The sequence below is a fragment of the Myzus persicae genome, unplaced genomic scaffold (genome assembly GCF_001856785.1).
Source record: "Myzus persicae strain clone G006 unplaced genomic scaffold, MPER_G0061.0, whole genome shotgun sequence".
In the NCBI taxonomy this organism is placed as follows: domain Eukaryota; kingdom Metazoa; phylum Arthropoda; class Insecta; order Hemiptera; family Aphididae; genus Myzus; species Myzus persicae.
The window spans coordinates 1,150,320-1,170,947 of NW_019101886.1; the positions used below are offsets into that span (position 1 = coordinate 1,150,320).

Sequence of the window (20,628 nt, forward strand, 5' to 3'; positions counted from 1 at the left end):
GTGATACAGCACTTACATGATCACAAAACAACACCCATTACCGATATAAAAAACCCTAGACTTCACAGTGTGGGTTTAAAATGCGGCTCTCTTATTGGTCGATTTCAAATTGTCGAGCATTTTATAGATATCATTGTTATAAAGTAATTTATCCTGAAATTTTTTTTAAAATTATTTATTTATTAATTATCAATTATAATGTATAATGCATATTTAATGCAGGTGTATCTGTATTTACTATTTAGTGCTTATTCTTTTTTATTTGTAGAGTTTTTTCCAAATAAATAAGAAAAATTGAACTTATCTTAAAATTCCACCTACATAATCATGACAACAAAACCATTGGCTCCTTTAAATTGTTTTGAATTAATTTAGTATCCAGGAGTATTTATTAAAAATATACAATTTTATAATTATCTAGGTACTTACTCATTAATTTATTTAGCCATTAATATTTATTTTAAACTAATGTCGATAAAAAAATTTTCACTCGGTCAAAAAACTTGTAAATGTAATTAAAAATAACCTCGTAAGTTGTTATTGGTGCAAATTAAAAAAAAAGTTTAGCTTAAATCCGCAATAATTTTTTTAAATTATCTTAAAATCGGAATATCTCATTAAAATATCTTATTTTGTCAAAATTTGTATTTGATATTATTTTGTAGGCATAGCAAATTTTGTACACAAATATGTATAAATAGTAATAAATATAAGGTTTATAATGTATAAAGAATATGTAAAGATTAATAACATACTGTTTTAAATACTTCGAGCAAACCTAATGTGTTGCCGGCGTATAGTATAGGCAAAATAGGTACGTATTAAATTTGGCGTTGTAAAATAAATACGGCGTTTGGATTTTTTGGGTTCGCCGTTCAAATATTGCATGTATATTGTATATATTTCCCTTTGGAAATAACAGCAAATACTTCTACGTCATCCAGTTAGCAAATTGTCCGTGGCAGTAAATATTTAATTTAAGTCTAAAAAGTAAGTTTAAGCTCCAAAATAATATGAAAACAAACTTATGTTTAAACATCGACTCTTCCGATGAACACCATCTATCATATTATCTAGTGTGCATACGTGCAGTACCCCCAACAAACAGCTATCTTCATCCACCTTCATGTCGTAGTTCCGAACTAAAACTTGAAAGCATCGAGATATTTTATGAATATAACCTGAACCTTACGAGATAAATGAGCACATGTTATATTGTTATATCATACACAGCTTAACGACTTGTTTGAGCATAGATGGAATATACTTTTTTTTTCATTGAAATCATTGCAATTGTTAATCGTCTCAAACGAATGGTGACAATTGGCGATTTCCATAAATGCCAGAAGACAGTTATTATAACATTTTAAATCCATATTTCTTATACCTTACTCATCATACAATGATGATATGATGATATAATATAATCATGTTTCTTTCTGGAGCTTCATTGTATTTAGTAAATAATAATATACGGTACTGTGTTTTTGATGAACAATTTAATGTTTTGAACCAGGTACTTATACAGGCTACAACAAAATAGGGGACTATAATCGTAATTTTTCGGTAAAATATTTCATTTTGTTAAAATTTTAATTTGATACATGAGCTTACTTGGCGGTATGTACTATAATTTGTATTTTGTATTGATTATTATGACGTTTCTTTGATGACTACCTATACGGATATTATGACCGTTATTTTTGGTTGTATTGGAAAAATCTTTTATGTATACCTTATGACTGTGGTAAACTTTTATTGAAGATAAATATATAACACTTGATGATGCTAAATAGGTACTACCTATACATTTTTTAAATAAATTGAAAAATAAATACTACACGATTTTTCTACAAAGTACAAACTAATATAACAGATTTTTAAGACAATGTAAATTTATTTTTAAAATTATAAAACAACCTTTTTTTATTTGATTTTTTTTTGGAATTGAAGTTTCGATTTAGTTATGAAAATATTTTAATAAGACACATTGATTGTAATACAATATTATGTTAGGTAATAAATAAAATATATAATCATTAATCGAGTTTTTATATTTTATTCGGTTTCTACAGTATTTATTGTTATTTAGCCTATCACCTAAACCCAATCAGATGATTTTCTCTGTCAAAATTCGAGTATTTAAACCGTTTCTACTCTGCGACGAAGACTGCATTAAACATTATATTATTTCAACCGTTTAAATTTGTATGAATATTGTGTGTAATAAAACCTTAGATCTCATTTTTCTACATATTTGGTGTGTGTACCTGTACCATTTTTGATATCCATAATTATATACACAATCTCGTACACAATTATACATATATATATATATATATAAACTGCTTAAATGTTATTTATTCAAAGAAAATGAATGATGTGGCGGTTAACAAAATTAATCACAGAGATGTCTATATTATTATGCTACTGAATGCAAATACATTGCAATTTAAGTCAAAGAATAAAATTTTTTATTATAATATATACTAATATATCCATGCATTATCCATACATGTAGGTATGTATTAAAATATTAAATATAATATACCTATAATAAATTATTATTTAAAATATGGTTTATTTATTCAATATATATTATAGATAGGTACTCATATACATATATAGCTATACAATTAAGACATATATAAATAAATATATCATTACACATAACATTATCATCATACTACTTTATAAAATAGAACCACCTTTTTTGTATGTACTCGCATTACTCAAAAAGCACCCAACGGATTTTAGTACAGTTTCACTAATCAGTAGGTCTAGATTCAAGGAAAAGGTTTTAATATACAATTTATTCGTATAACTTGGTTAATAAAATTAAAAAATTATTTGTGCCATACATCCGTATAAACTAAAAAAGCATAAAATTATCGCCCCGTGCACGGATTTCTCTTGCGTAGTGGCAATTTTATAAGATTTCAAAGACAGTGTCTTGAGTTTGAATCACGGTATCAGACTCTTAATTTTTGCATTGTTTTTCCGCTTTTTGCTTAGCTATAAGTTTTCACACAACGATTATTATATCGGTTATATGGCGTAATCTTAGTTTTGTTTGTAGAAATAACTGATAATAACTGAGTTATTTCAGTATACAGATAACACATTAATTATCGTTGTCGATGTGCATGGTGTGGGGGAACTGCTGTGCATATGTTTTTTGATATCTAATTTGCTGGACCTAATTGAAAATGTTTACACAGATTTATCTAATATTTCGACTAAAACGTCAAGTTGGTTTCAAGAAAGGGCAATATTGTCACCAACCAACGATCAAGTCAATAAAATAAATTACATGATACTGTTAAAATTTAATGCACCAACAAAAGTGTATTATTCCGTTGACACTGTTTTGGATACAGCTAGAGGAGGTGATACATTATCCAACTGAATTTTTTAATTCTCTATCTCCTTCAGGGACTCCACCACACAAATTAATTCTAAAGGTAGGTTCTCCTATAGTTTTATACTTAGTAACTTAAGTCCACCAAAACAGCTCCAATTTTAAGTGAAATTAAGCTTTGCAATGACTAATAATAAGGCACAATGTCAAATATTAAACGTTTCAGGTTTAGACTTAACCGTCCAGTGTTTTTCCCATGGTCAATTGTACGTAGCTTTGTCACGTGTCACGTGCAAACAAAATCTATTTGTGCTGGCCCCAGAAGCGAGACACTTAGAGTGGTGTATCTAGAAATGTATAGACAAATTGATATAATTGACAAAAAAAAAATCATACATCAGAACGAAACAAATATATTACACACTTATACATAAAATTATACTAAAAAAATTAATCAAATTAAATATCTGACATAATTCATATCAAACTTTTCACATATTCCTAAACATATATTATAAATGTACTGAAATCTAGCAATAGCAAGGCATTACCGGGTCAACTAGTAGTATTATATACAATTGAATGTTACTTATTAAATGTAGAGTATAAAGTTGAAATTACCATCACCGCTAGCATAGACAATCCACTTCTCAGCTGGCAACCGTTGTTAACCATCACCGTCATCGCCTGTCAAAGTCCGTGCAATAATATCGCCATCTTCAACATCACGGTTTTGTTATTATTTTCTTTTTTATTCCTAATTTACTCAGTATTTTTTATTCATGATAATCTAACCACTCATTGGGCCCCAATTATTTAGCTTTCGTGTTATACCGAATAGTTAGCTGTTAAAACACGACACATGAAAAACTTGAGTTTTATTTATTTTGTACCTTTTACCATTAAACAGTCCAGTATATATACTCAGATACCGAACACATGGTGATTAATTAAATTTTAAGACTCCGCACCTAGACAAAAATTAACTCAACACATTTTAATAGTAAACAACTAAAAAATTATTACCCTTCCTAATATTAATCCCGCTTTCAGAGCTATGCCATATATTGAACAACATAATTTTTTTTTTATGTTGTAAGTTGGTAATGAGTTTTTTTATTTTTGATCCAGGGTAACCATCCTTTCGGAAGGTGTGGTAACTCATTATCTATATCTATTCTATACTACTACATAAAATTAAGTCGCTTTTTTTTGTTCGGGATAAACTCCGAAACTATAGTTATAGTAAACTATAAGTATACTTATTCAATCGTCGTGCAATTTTTTTTAAATTAAAGAGGACATCACAGAAGAGGTTTAAGGCAAAAATTTAGTCCGATAATGTTAATAAATAATTAGTTATTATTAATTAAAATAAATGTGTAAATTGTATACCTATAACTTGTTTAGTAAGAAATAGTCGCTGGCTGAAAATAAATAACAATCAAACTCGACAACCAGGTATAGATTTCCGTATTTATTTTAACATCGCCGTACACTGATATTATTTTCGTTGTGTGGACTGTATAATAGTTTTATAAAAAGGCGAATTTCAAGCAACGAATGATAAAATAAATATTAAAAGTTTCTGTAATTCAGTACTGATTCTACCTAGGTTTGACGCTCAATCACAAATGTACTAGGTATTCAGTTGATACAGTTTTAGAAAAAGAGGATGCAGTCCATTTCCCAACTGAATTTCTTAACTCTTTAACGCCTACAAATCAAAAAATTGAGAAGTTTATTACTCGAGTGCATAATATTAACAGGCTGTGATAATGGAAAACTGTTTTAAAACCAAAAATACCAATTATACCCTCAGATTTAAACGTATTTAATTTCCCGTTATTAGCATTTGCAATGACTATAAATAAAGCACAGGGACAAACACTTTACGTTGCTGGAATTGACCTAAGCATTCAATGTTTTTCTTACGGTCGACTATACGTCACCCTGCCACTTGTGAATTCTAAATTTAATTTGTATATTATTGCCCCCGACACAGAAAAAGTTGATAACGTTGTTTACAAAGAAATTTTTTAAACCTTTGAATTATCAAAATACTGACGTAATTCATATCTTTTGTTCCATCCATAGTTATACCAACAAAATGTACAGACACAATTTACGTACAATATACATATACATTTACCACTACATACAAAATAATATTTTTTAAACATTATGAAGAATCCGCGGTGGCGACGCTAAATTTATATGGCTACATTACCACGAAGACTTGACTAAAAGTGATCTAAAATAAAAATAATTATTTAACATCCAGAAAATAAATAGCAATTTAATATCTGAGAAATCTTGCAATAGCGAAGCATTGCCGGGTCAGCCAGTATGATTATAATTATCAATTCATATACTTGAATAAAATTTTCAAAATATTTTGACTCATTTTAGCTGTTATTACGAATATTTTAAAATTCAATTTCTAAAAAATGTTTTTCTATAAACGTCAATAAAATGTTATTTGTTTTGTCAAAAAGCTTCAAAATGTATTACAAGGCTCATTATATATTGTTACAATATCAGTTGAAAATTATTAAAAAAACGTGGGCACGTTTTTGTATTATAAGCATTTAAAGTTTAAATATTGACAAAATTCACCAAATTGAAAATGTACAAATTATTTTGTAGTCAAATGTGTATGTAGTTTTAAACTTTTATAGCTAATAAGGATCAAAAATTGAAAACAAATTGTGCACATGGTTCAACCATTGCTCAATGATTTGTCGTTCTTTTCATTTTAATGACATAATATTATGTCTGTTTTTCTTTATCCCTAAGTATTAAGTTGGAAGGGTGTTTTATAATGGGTAGACATAGTAAGATGTTTTGAATGATTAAATATATATTATGTCATTTTGATCTATAAGTTATAATTTTCCCTTTATCTCAGTATTTCTGCAGGAAAATACACCATATTTTTTTTTTTTAATCAAATCATAAATATGAAAAATTAGTTAATGATGAAGATATAAAAGAAAAAATGCCATGAAAGGTCAGTTGTCCTTTTCTTTATGCTAGATGTTAATATTTAACATATTATAAAGACAAAACCATATCATAAATATATATAAATAATAAAATATTATATGCACAATTGAAAAATGCTTATACTAAGGTTAAGTAAACTTTTTGGTTTCATGTAGACAACAAATGTTATTTACCCACTATTTTAAAAATGATTTACCCAGTTGCATTAGATACACATTTTATTGCGTATTTTAGGATAAACTTATAAAATAATGCCGATGTTCAACAATTATTAATATCATTCTTACTGTATATTTCTAAACGATATCATTGTTATTAATTTTTTGTTGGTACCTAATAATATGGTTAAACATATTAATGTATTATCTTTATGTCTTATGTTCTATGTATTTGGAAATATAGATGCACAGTTCACAAAAAAAGAAGGTGAGAATATTATATCTTTTTATTACATTTTATGACGAATCACATACTATTAGAATGTAGAATGTTTGAAGAATCTAATTTATAATACACATAGTTACAATTTAAATGTATGCAGCATATAAAACTAGTGTTATATAGCAATATGCTTAAAGCTTACGTTGTCAACTTTTAACTTACTGCGAGTTATGACCAATAGGCATGAGTAGACAATAATATCTATTAAAATTCTTTAATTTCTTTATTTACTTTATTACTAGATTATTATTCTAGTCATAAAATATACTATTCTTAGGTAGAGCAATATTATATTAATTATTAAAAGTATGCCAAATTCTTATCTTACAAACATAGATATCTATTATGAAAAATATTTTATGGTCTTAATATTAATTAATTCATGAACATAAAGGAAAAAATATACTTCTAGCATATAGAGACCTACATGGATATTTTAACTAAGGTTGGAAGTATTATTTTAGTTCATAACCAAAATAAATAATATAAAACTGTTATGTTGAGACACATTATGTCAGCATTAGTGACGTTCTCTTAGATGTCAACTACTTTGCCCTTATGGTTAGAAAAATAGCTAACACATGTCTTACTAACTGTTAAATAATTTAGAGTTTAATCGTGCAGTGGAATGCTATAGTAAGTAATTTGTATTCAATTGACAGTATAGACATTTATTATATAAATAAATTTAGTTTCCCTCAACGTGATCATTTATCTACAATTTAATGATAATCTTTCTCATAGTTAGTTAGTTGTTTTGACTGTTTTGAGTGTAGGCTATTATGAAAAATAAATTGCTGAAAACCTTAGTTCTTAGTACAATTATATGTGTTAGTTGATCATATAATTTAGGGTGGCCAGATTTAATTTAGATGAATGTTCCATTCTCGAAGGGTAAGAATTTCTCTTTGCCTCCAGACCTGAGACCATATTATATGCTTTTGCTAAGTCGAGCACTACGAGGATTGTATGTTGTTTTAATTTGGCTGCGTTACATGAATATTGGATACGGCATTAAGAGTTGATTGGTTTTCCCGGAATCCACATTCTTCTTTACACAATTTTTTGGAGACTTCTAAGTACCATATGAGTCTTGAGAAGATTATTTTTTCGAGTACTTTGCATAGTGTGCTTATGATAGTGATGGGAGGATAGTTTTCTATGTGGAATCTGTTCTTATCTGGTTTGGATATTGTGGTGATAATTGATGTTTGTTGCGAAATCCGGTTTAATATAACACGGTTATAACTCAACTTAATGTCTTAATGTGCTGGATTGCATTTTATTATTATTTAAATAAGTATATAAGAACTGAATCGTGGACTGTAATTTTATTTGTGATTCTAAATATAATGTAATGGATATGGTACAAGGGAGTGAACTTACTGCTATATTAGTCCTAACAAGTACAAATACTATTACAAACATATAAATAATTTAATATTGACAACAATAATTATTGTGACCATACGGATACGTTTGACCTAGTGCAGCGACGATCACAACGTAGTTGATAAAGTGAACATTCGTTTGGTAGGGCATACGGGCAACAGCAACTGCTACCAGGAAAATGTTGACTACCAATGTAGATGACCGGGGCTCGGATGAACTTAAATAACGACACTTTCCGTACCGTGGTGTATCGCACGTTTTTACTGCCTAATTCCAAAAGTCCTCAACATGAGATGGGTGAAAATTAAATTAATACTTAACGTACGCAATGGCGACTAAAAGAGAATTATACAACAACAAAAAAGACGTAATGAAAAACGTGGTTTGCAGCACGTTTATCACGCCCGCACACTTGTTTTCGAGAGAAGTGCGTATCAGTCACCACAGCGCTCTCTAGTTACTGACCCATGTCCGAACAATTGCTTTGTAATCGTTATTCCCATATTATGTTGTAGATTAGAAGAAGTTTTTGTTGGGCGAAAGAGGAAAGATGATGAAGAAAAATGTAAGGGATGTCGTCGGGGCCTGGGCTTTTTCTTTTACACTTCAGAAGTGCCTGCTTAAATTCATTTATATTGATAGAAGAGTTGTATGAGGCTTCGCTGTTCTGTAGTATGTGGTGTATGGCTGATGAGTTCCCAACTTCATTTTTGTGTTTTAGGAAGGATTTCGTATGGTTTTAGTTACTGTTGTTTGTTTGAAATAGGTCGGCGAAGGTTTGGGAAATGTCCTGGTAAGTTTTGATATATTCATCTTAGTATTGCATAATGTTGAAATCGAGTTGAATTTATTTCCTTCGAATGTTTTGGTCTATATATTATAATTCGTTAGCATTTTTTTTAGTCCAGCCTTGATTTTGTATGTGGTGATCAACCACCCCATTGAAGAGATTCCAGTTCGTTATTTAGTAATATCAATGAAGGATTTTCTAAAAAATATTTTATCGTTTTTCCACGACTGTCAGTCTGTTATGATCCCCATATGGTGTGTCTGCTGTTGAAGTCTCCCAGAGGACATATTAATGTAAATTATAATAGGTCAATTATTCACACTTATATAGTTATATTTAAGCTGCCAACATCCGCATCTTTAACAGCTGACTGTACTCGTACATTTGTCTTATTCTGAGTTAGTAATTTAGCAAACATATGTGGGTACAGAGACCTTCATATACAGGATGCGGCAGTCAAACCCGACGATTTTAACAAGAACTAGTGGGCAGGACTAAAGTGGTAGAGATTTCGGGAATGTTCTTCTCGCTTTTAAATACCCGGAATTTAGTAATGATAGTTTCGTAGGCGCTCAAAGTCCATTTCGCCAACAATTTTGAATTTAGTTTATCTCCTCACGATCCTGTGCCTTCTCGTGGTAACATCGACCTGTGGGTAAAAAACTTTAAAACCACAGCTAGTATGACGCAAAAGAGGGGAGGTAGTAAAAAAACTAGACGGACTCAAGAAAATGTAGAGCGGGTGACACAAGCAGTAAGGTGAAGTTCTCGAAAGTCAGCCTGGCGTTACAGTAAAGAACTTGCCTTAAGTGATCGGACTTTGAGGAGACTATTGAAAAACGTAAGAGAACTTTGAAAAAATGAAGTTTTTAAATAATATATAACATACAATTCCACTTGTGTAGTTTTTATTTGTTTGGCGAAAAATTAATAAAAAAATGATTTCTATTTTTATTTATTCATTTAAATCGTCGGATTTGTCTGCCGCACCCTGTACATGCTATTGTTCCTTGAGCACTTATTTTTGAATAAAATGAATATGAGTTTTCATAATTCGAATACACTGGATTTATTATAAAAATTTGTTTTTGGGTGAATTTTCTTCGACTTATTTGGTTATCGTTGTTCGGGTCTTAAAAACATCACATCACGAACTATTTACTCAATAATATTCTGCACGGCAGATTTGGTCTCTCGGCGTTCTGGGTAAAGCTATCCCACCCGAGGAGCCCAGGCCAAAGATTTGTATTTTTTATTTTAATATTTGTAAGAAATAAATATGCCTTATTTTTGCTTATTATAATATTAATAAAATATTAAAGTCCATACTTACTATTTTACCAAATAATCAATCTAGGCCAACATGTAGTATTAATATTTTAACAAAACAATAATTTTTTTTTTACACATTTGAGATGATGATAATATGCACTATTACAATTTTATGAGTATACCTACATCGATATACAATTTTTTTTTAATATCTTACGTATACACATTTACAACGTAAATTCGATGAATATCTTATTATTTTCTAAAAAATGTTCATTCATTGCTGTTTGTGTTAACAGTGATACCGTGTTACTATGTACGACCAGGATAAGTATAATGTATTTTTCAAAAAAAATAGCAGCCAATTTATTGTTTATATTGTAATGATATGCTTTCCGCTTATGATAAATTATTGCCATCACGTTTAACTACGGTATAGACCTTCAGAGACCAAGTTTCAATAGCCTCATACTCAATTAAATTAATACAGCACATTTTTATGATTAACTTTCAAAAAAGAGGATTTTTGAATGCAGTGCAAATTTATGCAAATTATTAGAAAATTCAGAAAACTTCCTGATATCACTAAAAGTAATTTCAAACCTTAAAAAAATAAACACCACTCATATTTGTTTCAAAAAGTTTTGACGCGAAAGTTTGATGAGTGCTTTTATAGCACTGCCCGAGTAAATAATGGCAACCATTTATAAAAATGAAAAAATACTTACTCCTACTATACCTAATTATTACTCTTATCAGTATAAAAATCTGTAAGCTGGAACCAATAGTTACCGTTTATAAACGAACATTTCTATCATAAATATAAAAATCTCTATTTAAAAAACTCACCGGGTTTCTAAAGGGGCCAATCGTTTATTTTAACCATCTGGGGGGACTAACTGCTGAAACACCCAAAAATTTCATCATCATCGGTCCAGTCGTTTAGCAAGAGTTTATAGAAGTACATATGTGCAGAAAAAATATATTTATTGGTAAATATTCGCTGTCATTACTTATTTATGATTTAAACATTTATAGAGCAAATGTTTAATAACAACCTCATAGTAGGATTAGAAGGTAAGTTCATTTTCTTAAATAACATAAACGCACTCATTTTTTTTTTAGTTACTTTTTTATAAAACTCATTATTTTAGTGATTAGAAACAGTATTATCTGGTGATGTATGGCTCAGAGCTTTTGATTACATATTACAGAAGGCCAAAAAACAATTACTGTCTAGTTGGTACCTAGTGCAGGCTTTGTAAGAGTTTCCACATACTATTGATGCACAAATGATAAATTTGTCGTTCTCTATTTATGGTGCAGATTCACTTTGTCCACGTGCCTAATATTAGCTATTATCCACATCTGTTGAATTTATTCCCATATCAAAAGAGCTCATGAACATGGAAGTATACTAAAAAATATTAATTAAACAAATCTTTTTATAGACTATCAACATAGCGAACTTGATACTTATGATACCGTAGTGGCTAATTTCTGTAAGTATACATTGCTAGTTATTTATAGTGTAATATTTAAATAGGGCTCTGGACTTCTAGCATTTTCATATTGATTTACAGCGTGTTAAAATATAGCAGTGTAAGCTACAAATCCGTTCCATACTAAGATGAGGTATGCAGCTTTAAATGTTTTTGGTGCATATTTTTGTATATTTTAGGGTTTTGCAATTTTTCTGCAATTTGTATAAGTATTATGATGGTTTTTGCATATAATTTGTAATCTGAAAATCATTGTCAACATTTTTTTGTAAATACTGCGAAATACAAATTAGTTGTGAAAAAAGATTCAGTTTTTAACATAGCATTTGAAAACAGAAAAAACATACCAAAAATATTAAACGGTGGCTGGAAAAAAACAGAATAGACACAACAACTTCTTATGAATGCAAGTAAAAAATCATCTCTTAACAAAGATTTATGATCATAGCCTACATCGAGTGGCAGAAGAAGTAAGATGTCGGTTTAAATCAGTCGATAAGGTCATATCTAGCGTAAAAAAGACCTTCAGAAAAGCTCCGAGTCACGTTGAACTTTTCAAATCAAAAGCCCCTGAAATAAATCTATCTAAAGAGCCTGTAAACACCCAACGGGGTACCTGGATTCACGCAGCAATTTATTACTGCAATAATTTTAACACAATTCGTTCTATTTAAAAATACTTGACAGTGACGATGCAGTCAGCATGAAACAAGCGAACAAATATAACAATGTAACCGGGTTAGGCGTAGATCTTATTTTCATCAAATCATATTTTTTGTCTCTTACTACATCTTTAAAAACACATGGTTTTTTATTACCTGACTATATTGAAATAATTAACGATGTAGAAAAATCATTTGAAAATCGGTAAAATTGGATTAAAAATACAGTTAAAATTAAAACTAGTTTTAAAAAAAAAATACTGGTCCATAACTTTTGAAAAAATGTCTTGCATTTTTTTTGGCAAAAATACATTGAAGATTTGAATACGGTGTCCAGATTATATTTCTAATAGTCATGTTCCATACTTCAAGTTCGCCACTATCACATCGGTCGATGTAGAACATTCATTCTCAACGTACAAAACATTTCTTACCAATAATAGCTGATCGTTCAAATTTGAAAATATTCTCAAAAACATAACAATATAATGCAATTTTCAAGGTATAAATTATAATTTATAATTTAATTATAATTTTTTTTTTGTTAGTAGTTTTCACTTTTTTATATTCAACTCTAATTATATATAAATCTGTGATCATTAATAAAATATTATGGCTGTACACACACACACACACACACATATATACATATAGTGTATTTGTGGCAATGTAGAATGTTTTAAGAATTGATAACTATCCAAAGAATAGATACGAAATAGAGTGTTGAGTATTGTTGTTTATAGCTGATAACCTTATTTGCCAAACTTCCTTAAATTCTTACTAATCGGGTATTGCATAGTTATATTATTACATTTAATATTAGAAAAAATACATATAATATTTTAAAAATAAAATGTACAAAATTTCGGACATTGTTCTTGAGGGAAGTGGAAATCCATTGTTGGATTTTTTTTACATGTAAAGGTGGGGGTTATTAAATCAGTAGATCACCACACTATTACGTAAGTATACACTATATACTATCACGTATTCACGTATATTGTACAAATGTACAATCTTAGTAACACTGCAAATTTTAAAGTAATTAACAACTTATTGTTAACTTAATTGTAAATATCATGATTACTTAAACGTAAGATAATGTCATTTGGAGTCGATAGTAATTCTTTAGTCACTATACTAAAGAAAGTGATTTTTGACTATTGTTTTAGAAATACCAAATTAAAAAAGAAAATAGTTAATAATTAATTTTTCATCAGTTATAACTTTATAAGGCAACAGAAAATTGAGTGAAAGTGTTATTGTTATGTCATCCTTGGTTATTTTAAATGTTCCCAGAAGGGAAAAATATTTTATAAGTAACGATTTTAACGTGATGTAAATGAATTTGACTTTTATTATAGAGAGTTATTGTTAGAGAGGATAATAGAAGTAGTCAACAAGAAGTTTCCAGGAGTAATAGAAAGTATAGAAGATCATGAAGTTAAGGCTCCTTGCTCCCAGCCATATATTAAGGATCTAATTATTTTCAACTCATTCCCCACCTCTTTTCGTCGTCTCTCTATGACACGAGCTTGTGTTCATTCTACATATCACTATTGAACAAATTACAAAATATTAAATTTTTCATTTCTGCGGACAAAAATGACTTCACATAAATATGTATAATCCATCTGTCGACTGAATATTTTTCAAATAATTTCTTTTTGAATTCATAAAAATAACATTCTACAGAACACGTTGAATTTAGATTTCATTTAATTTTAAGAAACGCTGTATAATATTTTGCAAGAAAAACCTTCATTTTTTTAAAGACCTATAATGAAGTTTGAGATTGAAATATTGAAAAACTAGGTTTGATACGGGCTGTAAAATATTTTCCTCTTTCAAATAAAAAATAATAATCAATGTAAAAACATGTGAATTAATATGGATATTCGACAAAATCATAATAATAATAAAATATGAGGGGACGAGGTGACCAAGTGGTCTGACGCGTCCGCTGCGACGCAGCCGATCGCTGTTCGATCCTCGGGAACCGGGCGGCATTTTTCTCCGGACAAGTCGCGGTGACCGGAGAACAAGTGCTGCTATCCCCCACCCCCGGGGCATGGCAGAAACCTACAAGTGCCCCATTCGAAATTCTGCCAAATCAAACACACACGTGTTCCCCCCTACCGTCCCAAAAACCTACAATACAAACCTATACAACACAAAAACCCAATGGCCTATGTCGCCGAGGGCTCTCTCCTTGAAAAAATAAAATAAAATAAAATAAAATAAATTAAAATATGAATATGTGTCAGTTAAAAAAAAAATTAAATCCTTCCAGAAAAGTAGACTAACATCCGTTGTCGAAAAAGAGACGATGTGTTCATATAACGCAATTAATTTAAATTTTAAAAGCCGTTGTCGCTAAGTCAAGGGTGGGTCACCTTTCATTATTTTCACCAACAAGTCCTTACCACACATACACCTTTTTTTTTCCCCCCAGTTTTCAACCGACGACGCCGCGGGAACTGCTTTCGTATTGCTTCCGCGGCGCCGCCAACCACACATACACCTACATATGTAGAAACTGACTGTTACCTAATTTCAAACAACGTATGGTCGTACTGATTAATTTGTCTAAAATATACAAACAAATATTTATGTGAAATATAATTTACCTTTTTATAGTGAATGCATCTTTTGAAGATATTTCAAGGTCGGATGTTTTAATGGGAACTCTCCGTAAGTATACATTATAAGTTATTTACGTTGTTATATTAAAATAGTAAGTTATAAACATATCAATAGACATTAATCAAGTATTAAAATAATATGTATTAATGATAATATTCGATCCATTGCTGAAAATTGAGGGTGATACTTCATGGCATCAGGCTAACTTAATAATTTAATTACAATCACATATTTATCGTTTACATTACTTATACAATATAAAAGTACGTGTAATTGATCCTTTTGAAATATAAAAACAGTATCAAACTGAGACATATCAATAATATATATTTCCTTTTAATAGCTAAGGGTTATAAAAATAAACAAGATGACATAAGTAAGTATATTTTATAATGTTTTAGGTGTTGATATATGATTAAATATATTATAATAGGTAGTAAAAATATAAAAAAATGCATTAATCATCTAACCTAAAATGTATTAATGATAATATGAGAGAGATTTAGATAGATAGTATGGATAGTAGCTTTCATATACCTACTTATATTACAATTGATTATTTGAAAGAGACCTTATACATAAGTATATTATGTACATTATTTTAATTCTGCATTGGGGAAGAGTAAAATAAATCACCTTGAAGAATATGATAAATTGTATTGTTGTAGCATTTCTTATTAATACAACGTTGAGACATACTAGTATGCTAAATTATTACTACATTTTTTTTTCATATAAAGAAAATTGGCTTCAGCATCTTAGGTTATTAGCCTAACATTAATTTTTACATGGTATAATTTATTTTTTTATACAGCTAAGACTCCACATTATATACAGGAGTCTTTGATCTTATTGTTTATAAGTAAGTATACACAGTATTAGTTAGTCATAGTGAAATATTAAAATGTTGTTTAATGTTTACTGTGCCTTTAGAGTCATATGTGATTAAATATATAACAATAGGTAAATCAAATTAGGTATATGTGGCCTAATAAATATATCCGGGTAAAAAACAAAGTACCTATTCGCCCATGAGTTGTAGAAGGATAATGAATGTACTCGTTTGTAATATTTATTTGCAAAAAATCGCTTTAACAAGATTTAACAAGTAATTGGTTTAATACATTTAGATTTTACGTTAGGATAGGTTTGTAAAATGTATATGTATGCTATTTATACTACTATATTTCTATAAAATACAATGTCTAGTTTCAAATGTTTTAATAAACATTTTACCATTGATTATAAGTTCTAGTAAGTTTTAGTTACTACTGTTACTAGGTAGTATTTATAATCAATGATTTTAGTATAAGAAATAAAACAATATAAATATTGGTTATAAGTTATCGAGATTGGGATAGTTATAACATATAACTATCCCAACCTTGATTTCTTGTTTATACAATATACACTTATTGATTATTCAATTACATTAAACTTCTTCAAACCTAGAACAAAAAGTTATGTATCTAATAAATATGTAACAGGTTAAATCACAATTATTGTAAGAAGTTTCACAGTTTGTTGTTATCCATATTGCATCTGCAACAAGCTAATTCTGTAATATTAAATTTAAAATGAACCAAACAATACAATTTTTGTTAAATAATGCTATTTATAATAAAAGCTTTAAGCAAATCTTAACCTATAACTTTATGGTCATAAAAATATTCTAATAATAACTATCTACGTATTTAATAAACATTTGACGTCGAAAACTGAGTATATGAACACATATTCAATTTGCATATTCTTTACCGATGATAATGAATAATGATATAATGAGAAATAAATTCCATTTAGTTTATCACCATCGCTTGCCTCTATATGGCTGATTTTTTATCATTGACGGTTATTGCATCAAAGGAAATATCACTGTCATTGTTTCGTAGTTGATTTAATTTGTTTGTATTATCTTAATCGTTGAATATGGAGGTTTAGTTCAAAACGTGGAAGTACCCTAGAGTACACGCTTCACGGTCAAAAAGACCGGGCTTTTTGAATTTTGTTCATTGTTTCAAAAATACGAAATATTAACCTAACCCAATCTAGGTACCTTCTAATTAGATGATAAACTAACATTAGATACAATTCTTAACTGTATACGATTTGTTGCCTGTACTATAGAAGGGTTCAAAGTCCATTACCTATTAAAACACGGTCTAAAAGACCGTGTGCGTGTTATACTGTGACATTGACACACAATTTAATTTTAACTTATGTTAACTTTCTTATCGCCGATAAGACGTTATTCCTTATCGATAAAACGTAAATGAATATTTTAGTTTCATTGTGACTGGCAAGATTGTTTTTAGTTGACATTGGTTCGCCATACCGTGTGTAACTACGAGTATAATACAGATAAAACATTTATAAATGTAAGTATCAGTACATTTTATTTTTAGCAGGTATTTCTTTGTTTTAGTCACACTATATTTTCAATATATTTGTTTTACATTATATTATTTTTTCATTAGAATGGACGACGATCAAATTCGTTTACTTATTGAAAATATTGATGATGAAAATACCGAGTTTGACGAAATCTTAGGCAGTGACGAAGAAGGAGTTGATGAGGTAGAATATATAAGTCATTATAGTGATTCTGAACAATCTTTAGACGGTGATTATGAAGATAATGGCACCTATTTATTTTCTAATTGGTCGAACGGACCGCAATTTATAGGGAAAGATGGTAAAACTTTTTGGAAATATTGTCCTCCACCAAAAAATAATAGAATAAGACGACATAATATAGTTAGACATATACCTGGAGTAAAAGGGCTTGCTAAAAATGCAAATAGTGTTGAAGAATCGTGAAATTTATTTTTTCCAGATTCTATTTTGGAACAAATTGTTACATACACAAATATTTATCTTGACCGTATAAGACCAAAGTTTGATCGTTCACGTGATGCAAGACCGACTAGTCTAACAGAAATAAAAGCGCTAATCGGTTTATTATATTTAGCAGGTGTTCATCAGTCTTCTCATGTGAATATAAAGGACTTATGGGCTATGGACGGTACAGGTATTGAATATTTTAGATTATCGATGGGTATGAATCGCTTTTATTTATTACTTCGAGCAATTCGTTTTGATGATATAACAACACGTGCAATGAGACAATCTGTAGACAATCTAGCACCAATACGATCATTTTTTGAAGACTTTGTTAGAAGATGTCAAGACTATTATGAATTGAATAATTATGTTACAATTGATGAAATGTTAGAGTCTTTCCGAGGTCGTTGTCGTTTTAGACAATATATTCCTAATAAACCCGCAAAGTATGGCCTCAAAATAATTGCATTAGTAGATTCAAATACATATTATTCATATAATTTGGAAATATATGCAGGGAAGCAGCCAAACGGGCCCTATCACGTAAATAACAGTGCTTGTAGTGTCGTGGAAAGATTGATTAGGCCAATTTCTGGTTCAGGTCGAAATATTACGTGCGATAATTGGTTCAGCAGTATTCCTCTAGCAGAAGACCTTCTCAATAACCATAATTTGACCATGGTTGGAACATTACGTAAGAATAAGAGAGAAATACCACCAATTTTTGTTCAAAAACTCAAAGAGCGGGCGAATGAAAGTAGTATTTTTGGTTTCAAAAAAAACATGACTTTAGTGTCATATAAACCTAAAGCTAATAAAATTGTTTTAGTTATATCAACTATGCATAACGATGATAGCATTGATACTGACTGTGCTAGATCAAAGCCTGAAATGATCAAATTTTATAACTCGACCAAAAGGGGAGTCGACACTGTTGACCAAATGAAAGGAAAGTATTCCGTCTCAAGAAACAGCCGGCGTTGGCCATTGACAATATTTTTTTCTGTTCTAAATATTGCGGGCATAAATAGCCAAATTATTTATGCTAGTAACACTAATGCAAAAATTGTTCGCAGAGAATATTTAAAATGTCTTTCAAAAGCATTAATTTATAAATATATATTGGAAAGAGTACAGATAAAAAACATTCCAATGAATATAAAAGTTCGAATACGTGAAATCACAAATGCTAAAGAGGAACCAGTACAAAAGACGTCAAATGCTCCTGGAAGATGTGCATTTTGTAATTGGAAAAAAAATCGAAAAACATCGAATTTGTGTAACGACTGCCAATCATATATATGTAAAGAACATACAGCGCCTTCGATTTGCCAAAACTGTTCACAACGAACGATGGAAGATGATTTTTTTTTAGAATAAAATATTTTATATTATTAATAATCTAATATGTAATAAAATTTAAATAAAAGTTAAATTTTTTTATATTATGTATCAATTAAATCATTTGACAATGTTTATTTATTTAAAATAAAATCAATAAAATAATTATTATTTCAATTTATCGAGTTTTAATTGAAATATTTCAATACACGGTCAAAAACACCGTGTGCGTGGAATCTCGTGAATATTTTTAATGCGTGTAACCTAGGGTTTTAACGGCCGTCAAAGTAAAATTAATGGTAGATGAATTTGCAATGGTAGAAGGTTAGAGCAGAACTAGAACTGCTTTCACCGACATCGTTATCGGCTACTACTGAGGTACTAGAATTTGGATTTAGTCCTATGCTTGTGGTTTCGAAATTAATTACTGTGGTTTATTTTTGCCAACATATTCATCGTGATGGTATGTAAATTATTTTTTTTGAGAAGTTGGTCATGATGTGGTTTTAGTTGGAGCTTTGGCTTTGAAGAGAACTTACTTTTAAGGCTTTATCATCATTTTACATATGATCTTGGGTCAATTAGAAATCATAGTAACGGATCTAAAGGAGAAGTTACGATGTTCCTATCAGAAGTTTGACAAGTTCTAGATACTCAAGTGTTGAACGATAGTACGTTAAAAAGAAAACAATCGTTTTAACTGATTCTTATCACCTCTGACTCATGTTTATATGAAACCTTAGGCTCTTAGTTGTTACTCAGTTACTCAGTTATAATATATAACTAAATTTTCGTTATAAATTGACTATTCATTCACAGAATCATAGTTGATCGAGAAATTTAGAAGCCATTGTGATTTTTACACTTAATAATTCCAGTGAAATATTTTGGTTAGATATTTATGATTCGTTGGTGAAAATTATGGGTCGTACTCCATTGCATCAGTCTAACTGAAGAACTCAAATATTATTCCGTATTTTTATGTTCTATTTCTGTAGACACAATTATTTTTAGTCAATTCGAATGAATTTAAAAATATGTATGAAACTGAGATAAATGAATAATTTAATTTATATTTTTATAGATAGCACTTTTAAAAAAACCAATGATTTTGATACCAGAATCAATGATTTAAGTAAGTATGCATAACTAGTTAGGTTTATATTTATAAGTTATTTGTGTGCGGCTGCGAGTACCATGTAGTCAATGTAATGCATCGTTATGTCCCTACATGTCCATTAGTGCATACATTCAATATATATTATTATGAGCCAATGCCCTAATGTATAATATTTTATATTTTACGTTCTCTAGAGGCGAAAGTGGAAAATGAAGAACTTATTATTAGTGAGTTTTTTGAGAATGATC

The 20,628-nt window shown here is 29.4% G+C and overlaps 1 protein-coding gene across 1 annotated transcript; it reads left to right on the forward strand.

Annotated features, from left to right (window-relative positions):
- Positions 1-17,553: 17,553 nt before the first annotated feature.
- On the forward strand, positions 17,554-18,872 carry LOC111030653 (the record flags this gene model as incomplete). The annotated part of the gene is made up of 4 exons (XM_022310267.1): positions 17,554-17,770; positions 17,912-18,322; positions 18,437-18,676; positions 18,749-18,872. Coding segments are annotated over exons 1-4 (992 nt in total), but the record flags the coding sequence as incomplete, so codon positions are not given.
- Positions 18,873-20,628: the final 1,756 nt, after the last annotated feature.